The sequence below is a fragment of the Schistocerca nitens genome, chromosome 5 (assembly GCF_023898315.1).
Source record: "Schistocerca nitens isolate TAMUIC-IGC-003100 chromosome 5, iqSchNite1.1, whole genome shotgun sequence".
Lineage (NCBI taxonomy): Eukaryota > Metazoa > Arthropoda > Insecta > Orthoptera > Acrididae > Schistocerca > Schistocerca nitens.
Window position 1 is genome coordinate 351,017,100 of NC_064618.1, and position 22,416 is coordinate 351,039,515.

Here is a 22,416-nt window from a genome sequence, read left to right on the forward strand (position 1 = left end):
CAGAACTACTCCAGGCATTAATCGAGTCGATGCCACGTCGTGTTGCAGTACTTGTGTGTGGCGCGGGGGCCCTAAACGATATTAGGCAGAGTACCAGTTTCTTTGGCTTTTCAGTGTATATTTATAATAATACAAATTATTGGAAAATGTAGAGAATTTGACTTAGAAACGCATTTAGCCTTTATTAATTATGAGGAACCCCTTGATAAGTTAAAAAGTCTTTTTGGAAATATTGAAAGTAAAAGGTTTTCCTGACACCTTATGAATGTCCTGAAGAGTCTGTATGTAAATACGAATACCATTAAGAGTCTATATGTAAATACAAAAATAGTTATAAGTTCTGGTTCGAAAATGTCAGATGAAGTTTTAATAAGTCCTGATGTTGGACAAGGGTGCGGTCTATCACTTAATTTATTTAAAGTATTGACGACCTAGTTATGAAGCGGAAATATGAAGTACAGTTGTGAATTAAAACAGGATGTAGCGTACCATGAAATACTATGTTATATTCCGATGACCAGATAATCAATCCGGAAACAGAAGATAAGTTACAAAGAGTAGTATATAGACTGTGCAAAATCGTGATATGTTACAACTTAACTGTATCTGCAAATAAGTAAAGATAATGAATTACAAAGAAAGAATCCAGTCAGATCGAAAATAATAATAAGTGAGACAATTTTAGGACAAATATCCCACTTCTTTTATCTAGGATGTGATGTTATTTTTAACTTGACAAAGACGTTGCCGGCCGCGGTGGTCTCGCGGTTCTAGGCGCGCAGTCCGGAACCGTGCGACTGCTACGGTCGCAGGTTCGAATCCTGCCTCGGGCATGGATGTGTGTGATGTCCTTAGGTTAGTTAGGTTTAAGTAGTTCTAAGTTCTAGGGGACTTATGACCACAGTAGTTGAGTCCCATAGTGCTCAGAGCCATTTGAACCATTTGACAAAGACGTTGAGAAGAAGGTTAATGAATATCAAACTATCTGTGGAACAATTGGAAGATTTCTCGGAAGAAATACCAGAAAAGAATCACAAATGAAATTCTACAAAGTTATGGCTGTACCAACTCTTGTGTATGGTTACGAATCATGGCCCAGAGATAAACTTCACGAGATATGTTGGGGGACGCCGGCCGAGGTGGCCGAGCGGTTCTAGGCGCTTCAGTCCGGAACCGCGTGACTGCTACAGTCGCAAGTTCGAATCCTGCCTCGGGCATGGGTGTGTGTGTGTTGTTCTTATGTTAGTTAGGTTTAAGTAGTTCTAAGTTCTAGGGGACTGATGACCTCAGATGTTGAGTCCCATAGCGCTCAGCGCCACTTGAACCATATGTTGAGGGCTGTAATAAGACGGATAAAATAAGGAATGAAACAGTAAGATCAGATTTAAAAATCTTTTCAGTTAATGATAAGAGGAAAGAGGGCAGAATGAAATGGAAAGATCATGTCGAAATAGTGACAGAAAACAGATTGCGAAGATGGAAAGAGGAAATTAGGTAGGTTAAAGACGGAAGGATGGATCACAGAGATCAGAAAAGGTGACTACAACACCTATTCAAAAATGGTTCAAATGGCTCTGAGCACTATGGGACCTAAGGTCATCAGTCCCCTAGAACTAAGAACTACTTAAACCTAACTAACCTAAGGACATCACACACATCCATGCCCGAGGCTGAAATCAAACCTGCGACCGTAGCGGTCGCACGGTTCCAAACTGAAGCTCCTAGAACCACTCAGCCACACCGGCCGGCAGAAAACATATCAAATTTTCATTACAACCACAATGGTTTCTCATAACAAAACCGAGTGAAATAAATGGAAAGCACTTTATATATTTCTTTTTTATTTACTACAGCTAATACTGGTTTCACTTCCATTGTTTTCAAAATTCCTTGTTAGCTCTATCAGACGACCTGATGACCCTGACCTTCCGACAATAAATTAATGAATAAATAAAAAATTAGTTTTCAGATATCTATGACAAAAATATGACGTGGTAAGGAAAATACCCCATTAGAGTGCGCGTCTGTGCATGTAAATCTGTGGTCAGTTTGTTAATACAATTCCTTTTTAATTTGGATCTAGCTAAGTTGTGAACCTATTGATAAACCATTCTTAGGAAGTTGTATTCGTAATTTTATCGATTAACGGCATTAAAATTCCCTGTAATTTTGTCAGAGTTAGGAGCTACGCCGTCCGTTTTCTTGAGACGCGTACAGCGTGGAACTTACTAAATTCGAGTGGGAAAGGCGCGGGGAAAAAGAGAGACAGACTACCCAACCAAAATAAATGTAATGTTCTACAATAACACAAAAAAGTAGTTAAGACGCGAAATGGGTCTTGGCTTATGATGTAACGAAAGTACTGTATTATACTTGAGTAAAGCACTTTTTTTTTTAAGAATAGAGCTGACTCTATTTCAATCGTTAAGGCTAATATATGTTGTAATTGGATAATAATGGCTCTGGTTGAAATGACTCTGAGCACTATGGGACTTAACATCTGAGGTTCAAATGGTTCAAATGGCTCTGAGCACTATGGGACTTAACATCTATGGTCATCAGTCCCCTAGAACTTAGAACTACTTAAACATAATTAACCTAAGGACAGCACACAACACCCAGCCATCACGAGGCAGAGAAAATCCCTGACCCCGCCGGGAATCGAACCCGGGAACCCGGGCGTGGGAAGCGAGAACGCTACCGCACGACCACGAGATGCGGGCAACAACATCTGAGGTCATCAGTCCCCTAGAACTTAGAACTACTTAAACCTAACTAACCTAAGGACATCACAAACATCCATGCCCGAGGCAGGATTCGAACCTGCGAACGTAGCGGTCGCGCGGTTCAAGACTGTAGCGCATAGAACCGCTCGGCCACCTCGGTCGACAACACCTATTCCTTGGAAGGAGATGATACTAGGTTTCCTGATAGTTTCGATCAGATATTGTATGTGGTACAGTTGGAAGTACAATGACATGCACGTCACAGCAGTTTGTAAGTTTATGTGTAGCACAGAACATACTATTTGTGTACCAGTCATTTCGGAGAGCTACGGGACAGCGGCGCTGGAGACGCCGCCCCCTGGGCAGCCGCTCCCGGCGCGCTTTCCCGCGCGTGAGATCAGCGGCCCGTCCGGAAGCGCCAACTGGGTCACCACCGGCACCGGCACCATCGGCAGAGCCGAGAGCCGTCCCCACCAGAGGAAAGCGCCCGCCCGCCTACCCACCGGCTGCCGCGGCGTCGCCGCCGCCGCCGGCTGACCTTGAACCGCGCGCACAGTCGCCCAGATGCCGCCGACGCGCGAGCACCACCGGCGTCACAGCCTCTCCCACACCGCGATGCCGTCGCTACCGCTGCTGCCGCTGCTCAGCCTGCTGCTGCTGCTGCTGCTGCTGGTGAGTAGACAATCGTACAGCGATCTTAGCGTCGAGTGTAGCACCGTCTGAGGCACCGCGACTGTAATACAACAGAGACTCTCACGGAAACAGCCCCTATGGTACTGGTATTTACATTTTGTTGTGAGACTCTTGGTGTTTCTAAACTAAACAGTGACCCCAGTGCCTGAAAAACTTAATAGTAAAGTCAGTATGCTCTCTTTTCAATAGCACATTTAATGCTTCGACTCAGTTTTACTTGCCGGCCGGTGTGGCCAAGCGGTTCTAGGCGCTACAATCTGGAACCGAGCGACCGCTACGGTCGCAGGTTCAAATCCTGCCTCGGGCATGGGTGTATGTGATGTCCTTAGGTTAGTTAGGTTTAACTAGTTCTAAGTTCTAGGGGACTGATGACCTCAGAAGTTAAGTCCCATAGTGCTCAGAGCCATTTGAACCACTTTTACTTATCGGATTGACTTCCTTCTCAAGGACTTGGTTATTAGCTTGTTCTGACCTCAGTTTTCCTGTCATGTCTTCAGGGGTCGACCAACAACACTCCTCGCAGCACGATGATGTCTAAGGGCAAACTGCGGAACTTTAGTTTCCTCCATACGTGACTTTCCCAATTTCTTTCTTTAGGAAAATTCTGTAATTCAGCGACAACATATTCAAATGCTACTCATTCTTTTCGTTACGTTCTTAGTGTCCTGTGGCCCAATCTGTAAAAACGGAACCCTTATGGGATAGCTTTGTCGTCCGTCTATCTGTGTCTCTTTTTATCGAAGGGCGGGTAGGTTTATCAAGTTCAAGTTTATGTGACATATTAAGGTCTATTGGCCCTTGGTGATGTGAAACTTTCAAAGTTTTGATTCACTTTAATGAAAAGATACGTCCATTTAGCTCATATATTTTGATACTCGAAAACTCACTCGTCAAAACCTATACGAAACTTCCCATTGAACTAGAATCATGAAATTGGTCAAGAAGCACGGTTTCACAGTACGAGTATAGTAAAAAGTCTGAAACTCGTTAAATTGTGATTATATCACATAAAAATATCTATTGCCATTTGAACATAGACCCGCCAAAAGCATAATGACGAACATTACTGCATGCAAACGTAAACTTTAAGTTGTAGTCATGTTTTAGTGAGTAAATAGAAAATAGTTTTTTTCCTCTCTCTATATATATATGTAAGCTGACGTCCCCTGCTGGCTTCTTTTTGTATGTCTACATCTACATCTACATTTATACTCCGCAAGCCACCCAACGGTGTGTGGCGGAGGGCACTGTACGTGCACTGTCATTACCTCCCTTTCCTGTTCCAGTCGCGTATGGTTCGCGGGAAGAACGACTGTCTGAAAGACTCCGTGCGCGCTCGAATCTCTCTAATTTTACATTCGTGATCTCCTCGGGAGGTATAAGTAGGGGGAAGCAATATATTCGATACCTCATCCAAAAACGCACCCTCTCGAAACCTGGTGAGCAAGCTACACCGCGATGCAGACCGCCTCTCTTGCAGAGTCTGCCACTTGAGTTTGCTAATCATCTCCGTAACGCTATCACGGTTACTAAATAACCCTGTGACGAAACGCGCCGCTCTTCTTCGGATCTTCTCTATCTCCTCCGTCAACCCGATCTGGTACGGATCCCACACTGATGAGCAATACTCAAGTATAGGTCGAACGAGTGTTTTGTAAGCCACCTCCTTTGTTGATGGACTACATTTTCTAAGGACTCTCCCAATGAATCTCAACCTGGTACCCGCCTTACCAACAATTAATTTTATATGATCATTCCACTTCAAATCGTTCCGGACGCATACTCCCAGATATTTTACAGAAGTAACTGCTACCAGTGTTTGTTCCGCTATCATATAATCATACAGTAAAGGATCCTTCTTTCTATGAATTCGCAATACATTACATTTGTCTATGTTACGAGTCAGTTGCCACTCCCTGCACCAAGTGCCTATCCGCTGCAGATCTTCCTGCATTTCGCTACAATTTTCTAATGCTGCAACTTCTCTGTATACTACAGCATCATCCGCGAAAAGCCGCATGGAGCTTGCGACACTATCTACTAGGTCATTTATATATATTGTGAAAAGCAATGGTCCCATAACACTCCCCTGTGGCACGCCAGAGGTTACTTTAACGTCTGTAGCCGCCTCTCCATTGATAACAACATGCTGTGTTCTGTTTGCTAAAAACTCTTCAATCCAGCCACACAGCTGGTCTGATATTCCGTAGGCTCTTACTTTGTTTATCAGGCGACAGTGCGGAACTGTATCGAACGCCTTCCGGAAGTCAAGGAAAATGGCATCTACCTGGGAGCCTGTATCTAATATTTTCTGGGTCTCATGAACAAATAAAGCGAGTTGGGTCTCACACGATCGCTGTTTCCGGAATCCATGTTGATTCCTACAGAGTAGATTCTGGGTTTCCAAAAACGACATGATACTCGAGCAAAAAACATGTTCTAAAATTCTGCAACAGATCGACGTCAGAGATATAGGTCTATAGTTTTGCGCATCTGCTCGACGACCCTTCTTGAAGACTGGGACTACCTGTGCTCTTTTCCAATCATTTGGAACCTTCCGTTCCTCTAGAGACTTGCGGTACACGGCTGTTAGAAGGGGGGCAAGTTCTTTCGCGTACTCTGTGTAGAATCGAATTGGTATCCTGTCAGGTCCAGTGGACTTACCTCTGTTGAGTGATTCCAGTTGCTTTTCTATTCCTTGGACACTTATTTCGATGTCAGCCATTTTTTCGTTTGTGCGAGGATTTAGAGAAGGAACTGCAGAGCGGTCTTCCTCTGTGAAACAGCTTTGGAAAAAGGTGTTTAGTATTTCAGTTTTACGCGTGTCATCCTCTGTTTCAATGCCATCATCATCCCGGAGTGACTGGATATGTTGTTTCGAGCCACTTACTGATTTAACGTAAGACCAGAACTTCCTAGGATTTTCTGTCAAGTCGGTACATAGAATTTTACTTTCGAATTCACTGGACGCTTCACGCATAGCCCTCCTTACGCTAACTTTGACATCGTTTAGTTCCAGACCAGTCTGAGGAACTACTAAAGAGATTTTGATATGGTCTTAGTTTTTCGGGACTAATATCTTTCCAGTATCGATATCGATAACAGGCAGTAGTTGTTAAGATTCTCGATTCCCAGGATGGATGAGCTGTGTATGTACAGAACTGAGTTTGTTCGAGATCTCAGTGCGCGACTCCTACTCGCAACCAGCCAATGTTTTTATCTTTTAGGAAGTGCCAGTAAAACCCTCCCTCACTCCCTATTTCTTAAAGGATCGAACTCCTATGTATGAAACGACATCAGCCGTCTGATTACTTGACAAGTGAGTTAATGCTTTAAATATTTGATGTCAAGAACGTAATCGAGAAGAAGTTTAGAGAAGGTTTGAAATTATGCGTAAAGTTTGTTCGAAGTCGCTAAGAGCTCTCATTATCAAATATTCATGAGTATATTCTGCTCAATTTCAAACGCTAGATTTTCATGCATCTTAATGTTTATGACGTTATATTTCCTGAATTGTGTGTCGTACAATGATAAAATTTTGGTGGTATGTTCAATAGTATACGCAGGTACTGTCTGCAAAATGTGTTGCGAATAGAGTTAGTAGCAAACAAGCGATAAGTTAAAACGTCATGGATATTACTGAAATTTTACTGCATAAAGAGCGAAAATTTAGTAAACTATAAACTTTTTTTCTATCATTACTTTGCAGGGGGCTGCAGTGAGAAAAATTTTCCAGGTTTGAGGTTATGTGTAAAGTTTGTGCAAAGTCGCTAAGTGCTCTCGTTCTCAGCTTGAGTTACTGTGTTAAGTCTTAAACAGAAGATTACATCTCTTAACGAATAGATTACGACAGCTTTTTAAATTTCTAAATTCGTCTATAATTATGTGGGATACTGAAAAATTAAATTTCTGTTGCCACTAAAAGTCGTTACATAGGCAACCTGTAAATGGAACAAGCGTCCATGATCCGGGGTAACTGTTTGGTAATGCAGATCATCTCACCGACGTGAGGAACCATGTGTCACACGATTGCATTTGCTTTTATGCAACCACGTGCAGTGTCAGCACATTCATAATCTTATAACATCTGAATCCCTTCTCTCACATTACCCTTCGTTGCTCGCCATATAATTGCGTAAATATATTGAAATCGATGAAGCTTTTTCTTCACTTCATCATCCTTGATAGGGAAAGCAAAACCAAGACAAATGTTCTAATAGTTGATCGTCAATTATCGTCTTGGCTCTAGTGGGGTATTTTCCCTACCATGTCATTTTTTTGTCGTATTGTTGTTGTGGTCTTCAGTCCTGAGACTGGTTTGATGCAGCTCTCCATGCTACTCTATCCTGTGCAAGCTTCTTCATCTCCCAGTACCTACTGCAACCTACATCCTTCTGAATCTGCTTAGTGTTTTCATCTCTTGGTCTGCCTCTACGATTTTTACCCTCCACGCTTCCCTCTAATACTAAATTGGTGATCCCTTGATGCCTCAAAACATGTCCTACCAACCGATCCCTTCTTCTAGTCAAGTTGTGCCACAAACTCCTCTTCTCCCCAATTCTATTCAATACCTACTCATTAGTTATGTGCTTTGATTACTCATTCCTGGACAACATGCTTCCTGCTGATGTATGGGCTTTGACTTCGCTGTTTGGTACGACCGTCAGCGATATAGCAGATGCATTTTTTAAACTTTACGGCAGGTTGAAACTGAATGGCGCACCGGGATACAAATCCAGAACCTTGCCTTCCGCAGGTAATGCTCCCACTGAATGAGCTACCCGAGTATGACTCACGACCTGTCCTCACAGTTGCGCTTTTGTTAGTACCTCGCTCATTCTTTTCAAAAGACATGAATGCAAAAAAGATGCAGAGTCATAGTTGCACTGACATAATTGAACACAATACGGACGGAGCCCGAGTTTACTCGTGTTTCGCGTGCCATCCGTTACGGACGGATCTTGAGATAGCTCGTGTTGTCTGCACGCTGTCCGTACATTCCACCGGCTGCGATTTATTTTAAACTACTTATTTTATTTTAGTATTTACGCCAATATCAGATCTGATTGCCTTCATGTACGTTTTGATTATTTAGCCTTTTATTGTATTGTGCTATGTCAGGTAGTTACCATTAGTCTTTAAGTTCCTTCTGCTTGTGGAGATGGCTCTATTCAGAAAACGGAAGGAAATGAACGAACCCGAAGTATTTTAGGAGGTTTTAGTCAGAATAAAAATTCGAATGACAGGGTGAATGAACATTTTTATCGTGCTGAGGACGATTTCAGTTACAGCGACATCATTAGAGCTGTAACGAATCGTAAGGTGGCAGTGTTTTCAAGTGATTCCGGCAATAAAGATAAAGGCAACCCTGTGCTTGCGAATCATTCGTTTTGTCCCAATGTTCATGGTACATACGTCTGTACCACAAATATTTTTTTTAATTTCCTGACGCTGTTCGGATACTGGACCCCATCAAAAGAACATGAACAAAGTAATACACAGTTTATTACTTTTGAATACATTATGGGCACAGCAGTGATCAATGTGTAATAAATCGTGATCAAGACTGTTTTTAATAGTAATTATTTATAATACACAGTGTTTCGTCAGAGTTGTCCGTACAAGTTTATATAAGCCCTGCATACCTCGCTGGATTCGCTCTCCTGGAAGGGAGAACATCGAGGAGAGGTGACTTAATTACACCCTAGGGAACTGTTTTCAGAACGAAGTCTGACAGAAAGTTTCAAAACACCGCACAGTTCACTACAGAGTGAAAGATTCTTTCTGGAGCTTTCTTTTCTTCTATTTTTTTTTTTCATTTCGACCCATAAGGAAAACATGCCACTCCTCCTCGATCTCTTTCAATAATCCGCACTTTGATAGTGAATCCAGCTGGCCGCGTATCTTCCACAATCCTTCATTGCCTTCTGCAGGCACGTAGAACACGTTAACCATTATTGCTCCGAGGTATTAAGGCTTTTTGCCATCATCACAGGTATGTTCGATTCCTCCCGTTGGGGCCGCACATATAGCAGCGGCGCATTTAAAATCCGCGACTATGGACTAGCTGGAAAGAATCTATATCGTAGGCTTCACGTCGCAGCAACAACGACGGTGCAGAGGACGGTTATTCTGTTACTCCGAGAGTGGTTAGAGCCTATTAAACTGGTTTGCATTTCATTCCTTCAAGGCTAGCACGTTGTTGTTCATCCTCTTAATGTTTCTTTTTGGTACAGCTTCTGCCTTGATCTGTATGGCCAAACTTCACATTGTATTTTGGTACTCGTACAGCTCATTAAATATTTACATTCACCTTATCTAACGGCGGTATCTGGCGGCTCCAAGGAACTGCTGTAGCCCATCTGCTCTTCTTAATCTATACAAGATTTAACAAAAAGGTGTGATCAAACTTTCAGGGTACGTTCCTGACACATACAGGAATAACATGTGTTGTATGGACATGGGTTGGGAAACGCTTTATTTACATGTTAGAGTTCATTTTCTACTTCTCTTGACAATCACATTTATCATTGGAAACACACAGAACTAGAATGTGCTAGCGTTACGTGAAACGATGTCTTACATTAATTTTCAAAATACGCTCTTGGTTTCGTTCGTTAGAATGTACAGCAAGTCTTAATTCTTCGGTTCACCGCCAGTGTTTGTCGTTCCATTTGAACGAAGTTGATGTTTACACTTGACTAATTTCATTGCTCTGCTAGCATCAAGCACGTAGCACCTGTTAGTGATCATCACGCACTTGGTTTCCGGTACAGTGCGATGGAGGTGTGCTCTAATTCAGAGTCGTCAGATGTTTGTGTGCTGCACGGATAAGCAGATGGTAATGGCCGTGGCGTTCCAGAACGAAAGTGTCCCGTCAGGAGGGCGTTTGAAGCAACAGATATTCCTGTTAGGGAAGCACTGTACGTTTAAGCCTAATACTTGAGACTGGGGGAGGCCTAGAAGAACGAGGACACCTCAACTAGAGGAGGAACTTCTTCATGCAGTTGAGAAGAACCCTAGTGTCAGCATAAGCCAATTACCTGCAACAGGTAATGTTGACCACATAACTGTCTCTAGAATGTTACATCAGTACCATGAACAGCAGCTGACTTTCCTGCACTAGCACACTTCTGCAAATGGTTCATCCAACAATGTGTCAACCCGCACTTCAGTGCAAATGTGTTGTTCTCGGATGATTAATGTGTTGAAGAGTTGAAGGAACTGAGCTTTAAAATGGAAATGTTTCCGGAACCACGTCCATATAAAATTTTCTTCCTCTGCGTGTGAGTAATGTTTCCTGAAACTATGGCCCCACCTTTTTGTTACACACTATACAAACGATTTAGCAGAGAATGAAAACAACCCTTTTAGATTGTTTGCAGATGATGCTGCTGTTTACCGTCTAGTGAAGACATCGTAAGATCAAAACCAACTGCAAAATAATTTAGACAAGATACTGTTTGGTTCGAAAAGTGGCAATTGACTCTAAATAATAAAAAGTACAATGTCATCCACGGAACTACTAAAAGGATTCCGTTAAATTTCGGTTACCCGATAAACCACGCAAATCTAAAGGCTGTCAATACAACTAAATATCTAGAGATAACAATTACGAACAGCCGGCCGTTGTGGCCGTGCGGTTCTAGGCGCTACAGTCTGGAGCCGGGCGACCGCTACGGTCGCAGGTTCGAATCCTGCCTCGGGCATGGATGTATGTGATGTCCTTAGGTTAGTTAGGTTTAATTACTTCTAAGTTCTAGGCGACTGATGACCTCAGAAGTTAAGTCGCATAGTGTTCAGAGCCAACAATTACGAACAACTTAAATTGCAACGATCACGTAGATAATGTTTTGAGGAAGGCCAACCAAAGACTGCGTTTTATTGGGAGAACACTTACAAAAAGAAACGGATTTACTAAAGAGACTACCTGCGCTACCCTTCTCCGTCCTCTTATGGAGTACTTCTGCGTTGTATGAGATCCTTACCAGCTGAGATCGACGGAAGGCATGGAAAAACTTCAATGAAGGGCAGCTCGTTTTGATTATCACGAAACAGAGGAGAGTGTCGTGGATATGATACACGAATTGGATTGTCAACACTAAAAAAAAGTTGAAACGTTTTTGGTTACGGCAAGATCATTTCATGAAATTTCAATCACCAGTTTTCACTACCGAATGCGAAAATATATTGATGACCGACCCCCTATGTAGAGAGAAATGAGCATCGTAATAAAATAAGAGAAATCACAGCTCACGCAGAAATATTTAATGGTCCTTTTTCGTGCTCACTGTTCGGGAGTGGACCGGTAGAGACAGAGTTTGAAGGTGGTTCCATGATCCATCTGCCAGGCACTCAATAGTAGAGTAGTCATGTAGATGTAGTAGAGTAGTCATGTAGATGTAGATATAATATTGTCAGCTCAGCGTCAGTATCTCCAGCGTGTATACTGCGAAATTGCCGTTGGGCGTCTGATCGTGTCAAAGTTTTGTGTTTCTTGCGAAAATTTTTTCAAGTTTTATTAGCCACGTATTTTCAGTATTTGCGAATTGTATATTGGTCTTTGGTCTATAATTTTCTTGCTGTGTTATTGAGCAGTATCGGAAACAGTCGACTAGCAGCTCATTGCCAATTTCTTAGTCCTTGTCGGAATCCGAGATCTCGATCTTATTACACGTGCAGACAACGGAGTCTGATAATCCATTAACGTCTGATGTCTTCTTTCACAAGGTGACATCGGACCGGCTAGCTACAGGAACAGTAGATCCAGGGCACTTGATAGAATGCTACAGGTTTCTTTAACTGGATCAAATGACTGTTGTTTATATTCTTTTATTAGTGTTGGTTTACGTTTCATTCAGAACGACGTTTCTTTTCTTGTGGAGCACCGTCAGCCCACAACAAGACAATAATCAGTCAGATAATGAGAACTAGAAGCAGGTGCTTTATGCAAAATTTATTTCTCCAACTCTCATCTACTCATATTGCTTACTTGGTTAAATTCCCTCGGTTCATAGGACACAGTGTCGTATTATTGTAGCATTGTGATGCACTAGTCTGTTATTCGCTCAATGATGAAACGGTTCTGATGTAGTTTTGATGACTTCTGAAGTTAATGGAGACCTTGATTATCGTAATTAGGCTTAAGTCTCGTCGGAACTAGGTAGCATCTAATAAAGAAAAACTGTAATGGTGTTTAGAACGGCCGTCATTGTTGCGAATTGTGCTAATACGTATGTAGATATATTGAAGTTTTGGTCAGAAACAGGTCCTAAATAAATGTAACAGCTTCCATAATTAGCCCTTCACTCAGCACCTGATTCTGCAGGAAGTTGCAACTGTAATCGAATCTTCAATTTGATTTTTTATCATAAATTTGTTTTCATTACTTACTGTATGTAAATGCGTTTCGTGTCCAAGTGTGTGAGAACCATGTTCGCAGTCAAAATGATCGAGGACAAACTGGCAGAGAAATATGAAATTTTTGGTAATGAGCTAACGCAGGCTGAAAATTCCTCAGAAATGCAACCAACGTCCTTGAGTACCCTTGATATATGTTTTTAGTCTCCCATTCTATTTACGTTGAACTGCATGAAACATTTAGGAGTCAGAACTATTTTCTGCTAGATCTATTAGGGACGCCGTTGTCACGTTAAAGAAACATTATTTAACTATGCGCAGTACAAGGCAAACCGAAATCCAACCGATAGACTTTCGAAGGTTGTTCAGGGACCCTTTCTGAGTATTTTGGTATAAGGAACCAGTGGTAGCCGGTGATTATTTACTCAATAATTGCATTTAATTTGATTTCATTGCCCCAAGTTGTCTTTATACCTGCATTGCACTGAAAATATCTGCGTTGTATGTCTTGTCCGGAAATAAACTTTTTCCATTTCCGCTTCATAACACTTTCATAACAGCAACGGCTGCTTTAGGTCTTCACCCTTAAGCTGTTATCATTCAGCACTGCTCGTTTCTCCATCTTTTTTGGTTCGGTTTTTTGTTTTTCCGGCTGTGTTAGTTATACCTCAATAGTAATACTCAGTAGTGTGGGTGGCTTTAATAATGGATTGTCCCATATGCACCTCGAGCGTTGCTTCACTGAAAGCAATACAAGAACGTCAACCACATCACAGTAGCCGGCCGAAGTGGCCGCGCGGTTCTGGCGCTGCAGTCTGGAACCGCGAGACCGCTACGGTCGCAGGTTCGAATCCTGCCTCGGGCATGGATGTGTGTGATGTCCTTAGGTTAGTTAGGTTTAACTAGTTCTAAGTTCTAGGGGACTAATGACCTCAGCAGTTGAGTCCCATAGTGCTCAGAGCCAATTGAACCATTTTTGAACATCACACTACTTTTGCGTCTTAGGGTTCTTGCATTACTTTGTGTTTTGTGTTCTAAGTTTTGGTGGTTGCATATTACAGGCCTTTTCACTCTTGTGGTTGTTTTTTAACGGAAACAAAGGTTACTAGGGTGACAAATCGAATAACTCATAAATACGTTATTGCTGTGTGACGAGTCACGAGAGACCACCCTTAATACTTAGGTGATATCCCTTAACAACCTTGAAAATGTTGTCGTTGGTGTTAGACTTCACTCTGTGTAACGCATTTCCTCTGTTTACTGATACGGGCGGCAAGTCTGTAAGCAGGAGAAACCAGAAGATAGTGCGACCTAAATGGAGATGTTGGTGGCTCTTTCACTAACACGAAAAGCACGATGAAGGGATAGAGAGAAAGGCTGTTCAACAAAGCTAGAGATCATTGTTAATAATGACAGTCATTTCTCCCAAACTGATAATTCAAAATGCTTTATTGTACAGATGAAGCAAATTCCGCCTTTTGCTACTGAGTTAGTTGTGTCTAACGAAAATGTTTTATCTATACAAGTTAGGAATCTTCAGTGGCGTATAACACAAACAAAATTATTTACTGATACATATTTCGAAATGAGATTTGTAGTGATGGTTCGTAGCTCATTTCAGTGTGACTTTCTATTTACAACTATATGGCTGTGTTTTTTTACACTTACATTCTTTTTATGTCCTATTCATGCATCCATTTGTCGTTGTGAATGTACTAAATGCACCTTGCGATTGATGTATCACATTTAAACATCTCTCTGCAAATGACATCTACATCTACATCCATACTCCGCAAGCCGCCTGACTATACTATAGCACACTACACAGGCGCAGTAAGCATGTAAGCTGCAGTGTACATATAGTTTATGTGCTGTTTGGCTCCCCACAACAAACTACCTTGTTGCGCAAAATAACCTTGAAACTGTCACCATGGGAGAGATCTAAGACCATATCCATGGATATGCGAATTGCAACGGCAGTGAGAACGTGATATTTTTAACATTGTATATTATACAAACTGAATTAACACAAATCGTTGTATCTACACTCCTGGAAATGGAAAAAAGAACACATTGACACCGGTGTGTCAGACCCACCATACTTGCTCCGGACACTGCGAGAGGGCTGTACAAGCAATGATCACACGCACGGCACAGCGGACACACCAGGACCCGCGGTGTTGGCCGTCGAATGGCGCTAGCTGCGCAGCATTTGTGCACCGCCGCCGTCAGTGTCAGCCAGTTTGCCGTGGCATACGGAGCTCCATCGCAGTCTTTAACACTGGTAGCATGCCGCGACAGCGTGGACGTGAACCGTATGTGCAGTTGACGGACTTTGAGCGAGGGCGTATAGTGGGCATGCGGGAGGCCGGGTGGACGTACCGCCGAATTGCTCAACACGTGGGGCGTGAGGTCTCCACAGTACATCGATGTTGTCGCCAGTGGTCGGCGGAAGGTGCACGTGCCCGTCGACCTGGGACCGGACCGCAGCGACGCACGGATGCACGCCAAGACCGTAGGATCCTACGCAGTGCCGTAGGGGACCGCACCGCCACTTCCCAGCAAATTAGGGACACTGTTGCTCCTGGGGTATCGGCGAGGACCATTCGCAACCGTCTCCATGAAGCTGGGCTACGGTCCCGCACACCGTTAGGCCGTCTTCCGCTCACGCCCCAACATCGTGCAGCCCGCCTCCAGTGGTGTCGCGACAGGCGTGAATGGAGGGACGAATGGAGACGTGTCGTCTTCAGCGATGAGAGTCGCTTCTGCCTTGGTGCCAATGATGGTCGTATGCGTGTTTGGCGCCATGCAGGTGAGCGCCACAATCAGGACTGCATACGACCGAGGCACACAGGGCCAACACCCGGCATCATGGTGTGGGGAGCGATCTCCTACACTGGCCGTACACCACTGGTGATCGTCGAGGGGACACTGAATAGTGCACGGTACATCCAAACCGTCATCGAACCCATCGTTCTACCATTCCTAGACCGGCAAGGGAACTTGCTGTTCCAACAGGACAATGCACGTCCGCATGTATCCCGTGCCACCCAACGTGCTCTAGAAGGTGTAAGTCAACTACCCTGGCCAGCAAGATCTCCGGATCTGTCCCCCATTGAGCATGTTTGGGACTGGATGAAGCGTCGTCTCACGCGGTCTGCACGTCCAGCACGAACGCTGGTCCAACTGAGGCGCCAGGTGGAAATGGCATGGCAGGCCGTTCCACAGGACTACATCCAGCATCTCTACGATCGTCTCCATGGGAGAATAGCAGCCTGCATTGCTGCGAAAGGTGGATATACACTGTACTAGTGCCGACATTGTGCATGCTCTGTTGCCTGTGTCTATGTGCCTGTGGTTCTGTCAGTGTGATCATGTGCTGTATCTGACCCCAGGAATGTGTCAATAAAGTTTCCCCTTCCTGGGACAATGAATTCACGGTGTTCTTATTTCAATTTCCAGGAGTGTAATAGTACGTGGTATCAGTGGGCAAATATTCTATCAGAGAAAACAGGGGAATCCATACTAAATAAAGTATTGTGTGTTACAATGATTATGCCAACGGCTTGCCGCAGTGGTAACACCGGTTCCCGTCATATCACCGAAGTTAAGCGCTGTCGGGATGGGCTAGCACTTGGATGGGTGACCATCCTGTCTGCGCTGTTGACAAGCGGGGTGCACTCAACCCTTTTGAGCAAACTGAGGAGCTACTTGATTGAGAAGTAGCGGCTCTGGTCTCGGAAACTGATATACGGCTGGCAGAGCGGTGTGCTCACCACATGCCCCTCCATATCCGGATCCACTGACACCTATGGGCTGAGGATGACAGGGCGGCCGGTCGGTACTATTGGGCCTTCATGGCCTGTTCGGGAGGAGTTTAGGTTAGGTTTTTACTCTGATTATGCATTACATACTAGTGGAATTAAAGCTATGAAGGGAGGAGGGTATTTACCCCAAAAGACAAAATTCCGTTTACGATTTCCAACTCGGTACATAGATTTAAAATGTTATGAAATTTTCATCATTTGAGTTGAGGACCTTGGTATATTTTTTATTTTTATTTTCTGGCTGGTGTTTCGCTATTGAATTGGGGTCTAGAAGCGTATCCAATGAAGTTAAAAATACTGCTGAAATCATAGGAATGAATCTCATACCACAATACAAATATCTCGACTTAGTGCTGAATGAGTAAAAGCCAGTTTCAGCAAAAGTAGAAATCATACAAGTTTACGGGTTGCAGGAAGTTAACACCAGAGATGATGTAAAAATAGGATTTAAAAGTATTATTCTGTCACATGCAATTTTGGTCTTTATATGTTCGTATTTTATTTGCGTATTGCATATCTCAGAAATAAATCATGGAACAACCCAGCACGCTCAGAAAGTGTAAGAAAAGGTCCCAAGAGCTGTCAGCACGCAAGTAGGTGTACCAGACCGAACACTCCCAGTCTCTCAGTCAAGTCCGAGCCATGTTCGGTGATCCTGAACAACTGTGTACCCAGACTCACGCTTCTTCACTGTGGAATGCACGGTCAACATATATTTGGTCTTGGCTGGACTTGAAAGTAACGTGTTCGAACCCTTTTTACTTTATCAGTAAGGGCTGAGGAGGTTTCGGTGTGCAGCTCCTCATCAACAGATTCTGCACCAGTCTCCTCAGCTGAACGCAAAATCTCTGCACAGTGTCGCAAGGAGCGAGGGTGTGTGAAGCTGCTGATGGAGATACCTTCGTCACATGGTTTAAGCCCAGCAGCGTGTCCTTGATGCTGTTTGCGAAGAGTAGGTTATTGAGGAAGCACTGTGTTTCCCTTTGTGCCTTCCTACACAGCACATTTCTAGGATGGGTCGGCCGGCCGAAGTGGCCGCGCGGTTCTGTCGCTGCAGTCTGGAACCGCGAGACCGCTACGGTCGCAGGTTCGAATCCTGCCTCGGGCATGGATGTGTGTGATGTCCTTAGGTTAGTTAGGTTTAACTAGTTCTAAGTTCTAGGGGACTAATGACCTCAGCAGTTGAGTCCCATAGTGCTCAGAGCCATTTGAACCATTTTTTTTAGGATGGGTCGCATGAGTGTTTTATTTGCAATCTCCTTCGTGTAAGTTGCACTTTCCTACTATGAGTTGCTAATTCACGAAACAGGGGAACCATTCTACTCGACTAAAGAGAGAAGAGTCTCCTCGGCTACGGTGTTGCTAACAATTTTGTGTTCTACACGAGTTCCCTAAATGTATGCGAATTTCGTACAGGCGTACCATTTTTTTTTGTTCTAAATCTTCTCTGGTGTGATGATTATTGCATTTATCTTTAGACACGGAAAGCAAATTGCATGTAGCTTCTGAACTGACGGAAGCTTTTCACTCACTGATCCAACTCTAGGGCACTATAGGACTAGGTAAGTCCGATCGGTGTCAGATAATGGCGACTGATTTGCAAATGCAGGCCTGCTATTGGATCACTGCCACGGAATACGCAGACGATCCATTGTTCTCTCGCGCTAAATACAACTGCTTGCCAAGTAATCCAGGTCGGCTTTCCAGTGTGAACTGGCATGAGACTTTTCGCTGGACAGAAGACACGGTACCGTGTACATTCAGAGAATGGTAACGGCGCCTTTAAGAGTGAAACATACTTTCGCGTCTCAGAATATTTCTCATACCAGCTGATGTCATAGCTCGAGGATTAGTATAGAAATGGAAATAAATTGTAAAAATCAGTAAATGTTTTAATATGCTGGTATATAGCAGCACAATACAAACTTAATAAGAATATCCGTATGCTCAAAGACAACTACAAAGACATGTTAACACGAGAGCCAACTCTTCCAAATAAAAAGAATCAATAAATGCGTATATCAATAAAGAGCTGGTAGCCGGAATACACAAAGAAAGTTTCTTTGTGACCCAGTTCTCTTGCTGTCAGCACAGAACCAGAGAATACAATTAAGAATCGGTATGATGGATAATAGCACATAATATAAAAATGTTGCCACTCCAACAAATATATGTCAAAACTGCTGCTGCACTCGTCTGCAACTTTATGTGCTGGTAGTCATCTTAACAGCGATGGAGCTGTCAGTGATATGACAAAATGACAGCTAAGTCGTCAACATTGTGTATATAGAAGCTGTAACAAAACAACTCGCCATTTACTTATGAAGATTTCGTAGGAAATACAAATGAGACAAACAGCGGTGTCGTGGACAAAGAAAAATCTGTTTCGAAACACACGATATCGAAAAAAATCATAAATGTAAAAGTATATATATATACTATCTGGCACTATTTGAGATAATGGCAGCTGATACATTTTTCATTATTTTTTCTCCATTTAACAGGGGAATATAAGTAAAATGTTTATGACAGATGTAGATCTCTTTGGTTTCATTTGTGCCACGTCAGTGGCCAAATAAACCGCTGTGAAATACTGAAAAAAAAAAACAGCGAGTGTTAAGACTGCTGAAACATACCAAACCGTCAAAGTATTTTGTGTTGCAGCCATAAACGTATGAAACGTATTGACTTAATACGCAACAGAGGAGATATGTGGAGAATCGAACATCAAAATTTATAGTGCAGCCAGAACGAGTTGGATCGACCGAAACTGTTAATAATGCAGTCAGGAGTGATCAGCGGTGCATTAAGGCTTGGGTGAGACCGGCATGGCAAATTTCAACGAACTTCAGAGCAAAAGACATTGTGTTATTATTTTTACGGAAATGAGAAACTAGAGGTTAACTTCATCTGTACGTTAGACAGAAACGAGTGGATACGGAGATGTATCAGTAGAAAAATGTGCAAGAAAGATACAGTAGATATAAACAACCGTAGTAAAAGAGACACTAGTTTTAACATAAAACAGAGATGCGCAGACTTCAAGCTTGCCGTTTAAATCAGATGAGTAATATACACCAGATATGTGTGTAGCTCAAGCACTTCATGAAACTGTTTTTATCGCTCACTAGGGCTAGAAACAACCCGCCACCGTAGCCGATGTTACCGGCATGGTAGCTCAGCGTGTTCGGTCAGAGGGTTAGCTGCCTTCTGTAATAAAAAACTAAGTGAATGGATTAACGATGAATTTGAATAGGTGTCATAGTACATCAGCCCCCAACAAATGAACCGACCAATAACGAAATAACGAGCAAAATGACATAAACAAGAAAAGGTCGCTAACGCACGCTTAGTGTAATGGAGCTTGGCTCGTAAGTAAGTCGGTTCGAATTTTGGAGTGGGAAAATTTTTACTGCCGGTATACGGTGTTCCTGATCACCATTGTTTTCACCAATGTCCTGTACTAAACTCCAAACCTCTCCGCAGTGGCTAATGAAATTGGGGCATGTGACACTTGAAAAGTATCCTCTACCTGTTGTACAAATACGAAAAGTTTGGATCGATGTTTTTCATGCACTTCCTTAATGTATTAACTATGATCTTGTTCCTCTGTCAATACGGTAAAGAGTACCAATATACTCATATTATTAGTATCCGTTTGTGGTTACCGTTGTCTTCAGGATGATACATGAGGTCTCCGGGTGGTACAGGTAGAAAACTTAACACTTGATCATTTTCAGATTAATTCAGAAATGCAGATGAAAACATAGTCACAACAGTATAACTCCTGTCATTCTACGTACCCTCCTTTCCAAAACAGTCCACAGCTTTTCAATTTATGACACGATTGTTTACCAAGAAGTGTATAGCAATATAGTTTAACACAGATCTACAACATGACTGTCCGTGATTACAGCTGGGAGTGAGCAGCCTTCTGTAGCGCCAAGTGCAGGTATATATAATAAATTGAGTTTTTCTAGAACATTCTTGAATAATGCTGTCAAATTAACTCACATATTGAATAAGCAGGCAATTATAAGCAGCGAAAAAGAAATAAACAAAGTGCGCAACTGGTTATAGATTGTAAATCATATTTACGAAGTTAAAAAGTTTATGTAACACTAGAATAATAATGAAAGTTTCAAAGTGTTTGACTCGGAAGTTTTGTTTACATTTTTCAAAATTTAAAATTTTATGCACATTGCAAGATTTTGAGTGAAGTTCTATATGTTTTTACAATCAGGAGATCTAATGCTAACTATTGAATAATAAAATATTGCTGGATACACAATGGAACAGATTTTCTATTTTCGTAAGTACTCCTGTTTTCATTTAAACTAAACATTACAATCTGAGAATAACTTACATGTTTTCGGCATGCTACTGTTCTTTAAAATTATTTTTTGTATTGTTTTAGAGTGTGATAGAATGGTTATTATCTTGTGGCTTTGTATTTGGTTGTCTAACTTCACAAACAAGCCAGAAATTTACGTAATTTGGCAATTTAGGTTCGTCGATCGGGTTCGTTATTAAAAATATGGTAAAAGACTGGAATCGTACGCTTCATTATATCAGTGTTCCCTCGTTAAGATTTGTTATACACTGTTGATCGGAAGCCGTCCGTCGAATGGAGGCGTTAAATTCGGCGGCCTCCTTGGTACTATTTGAGAGGTGTAGGCTATATGCCGGTCCGGGTTTCACGCTGTCACTTCCCTTTAATCATAACAACACAAACGTTAACAGTACGCTGCACAAGCACTCGTCACACTCCTAACACGATAGATACACACTTGACACTTCATAATAGGCAGACCACCTCCACTAGGACATCGCCTAGAACCTGCAACTGCTCCCCGATGCTCATTCTCTGAGTAGATCATTATCATATCATCATGTAAATAATTCATAATATATGTCATGACTGTGTCCGTGTTTAGCAAAGAAAGAAAAAGTGCTAGTGAACGTCCTTCTTCTCCTGTAAACAGCCACGCCGACACTTGCAAGATTCGTCTGTTCACTTAATAAGCTCACCAGACAAAGTATTAGACAGCCACCGCACATGGTGTAGAACTGGAACCAGGTGATGAGACACACTACTGCCGACGGAAGTTATGACAATGGAGTGGTGCGTTTTAAGCCAGCCGGTTGTGTGGAGTAACCAACGTTGGGGTATGACAGAGTAGCACAAACGAGCTATCATGCTTGCCTGTGCACCTGACCACAAGGAGAATGACGTTTCCCGTTTTGTTGATCTATTTGCAGGGACTGCAAAGTGCCGACAGTGAATGATGTGCCACTCGCAGCCATGTAATACGGCGTGAGAACAGCAGTAATGAAGAGGTACTATCAGACATGACCGGAGACAAGTGTTAGTCTTTGTCAAAGAAAATCGATTTCAAATACTACAGGAATTGCTATTGTCAGTTGATAGAGGTCCATCTCAACCTTCTTTAGAGCGAACACTACGCAGGCAATGGCATACAATGGACATTTAGAGTCGTTTACTTTGGAAAAGGCCGTTGCTGAAGGGGCAAAGCTGCACCTCTTCAGTGGGGGAAAAAAGAAATAAAAAAGGGAAAGTAACTGCCTGGATGCGAGTAGTGTGATCCAATGAGTGACGATTTTTCTTCTTTTCAAATTGTGCGTGGTGTCGAGTGCAGGTACGGACCAATGAAGCGTTTAAGGTGCAGAGTGTGGAGGCTGTAGTTCACCCTGGAGGTGGCTCTATGATGTTTTTCGCGGTAGTTGTTTGTACAATCATACCGTGACTTGAGTCCACTCATTCAGGTTGCCATGAAGATAAACCAGAA

The 22,416-nt window shown here is 42.7% G+C and overlaps 1 protein-coding gene across 1 annotated transcript in view; it reads left to right on the plus strand.

Moving 5' to 3' along the window:
• Positions 1-3,290: 3,290 nt before the first annotated feature.
• The window catches only part of LOC126260446 (spidroin-2-like), a 179,597-nt gene continuing 160,471 nt past the window's right edge, over positions 3,291-22,416 (plus strand). Inside the window, exon 1 of the mRNA XM_049957775.1 lies at positions 3,291-3,398. Coding sequence (XP_049813732.1) covers positions 3,291-3,398 — 108 coding nt within the window. The remainder of the gene's footprint in view (positions 3,399-22,416) is intronic.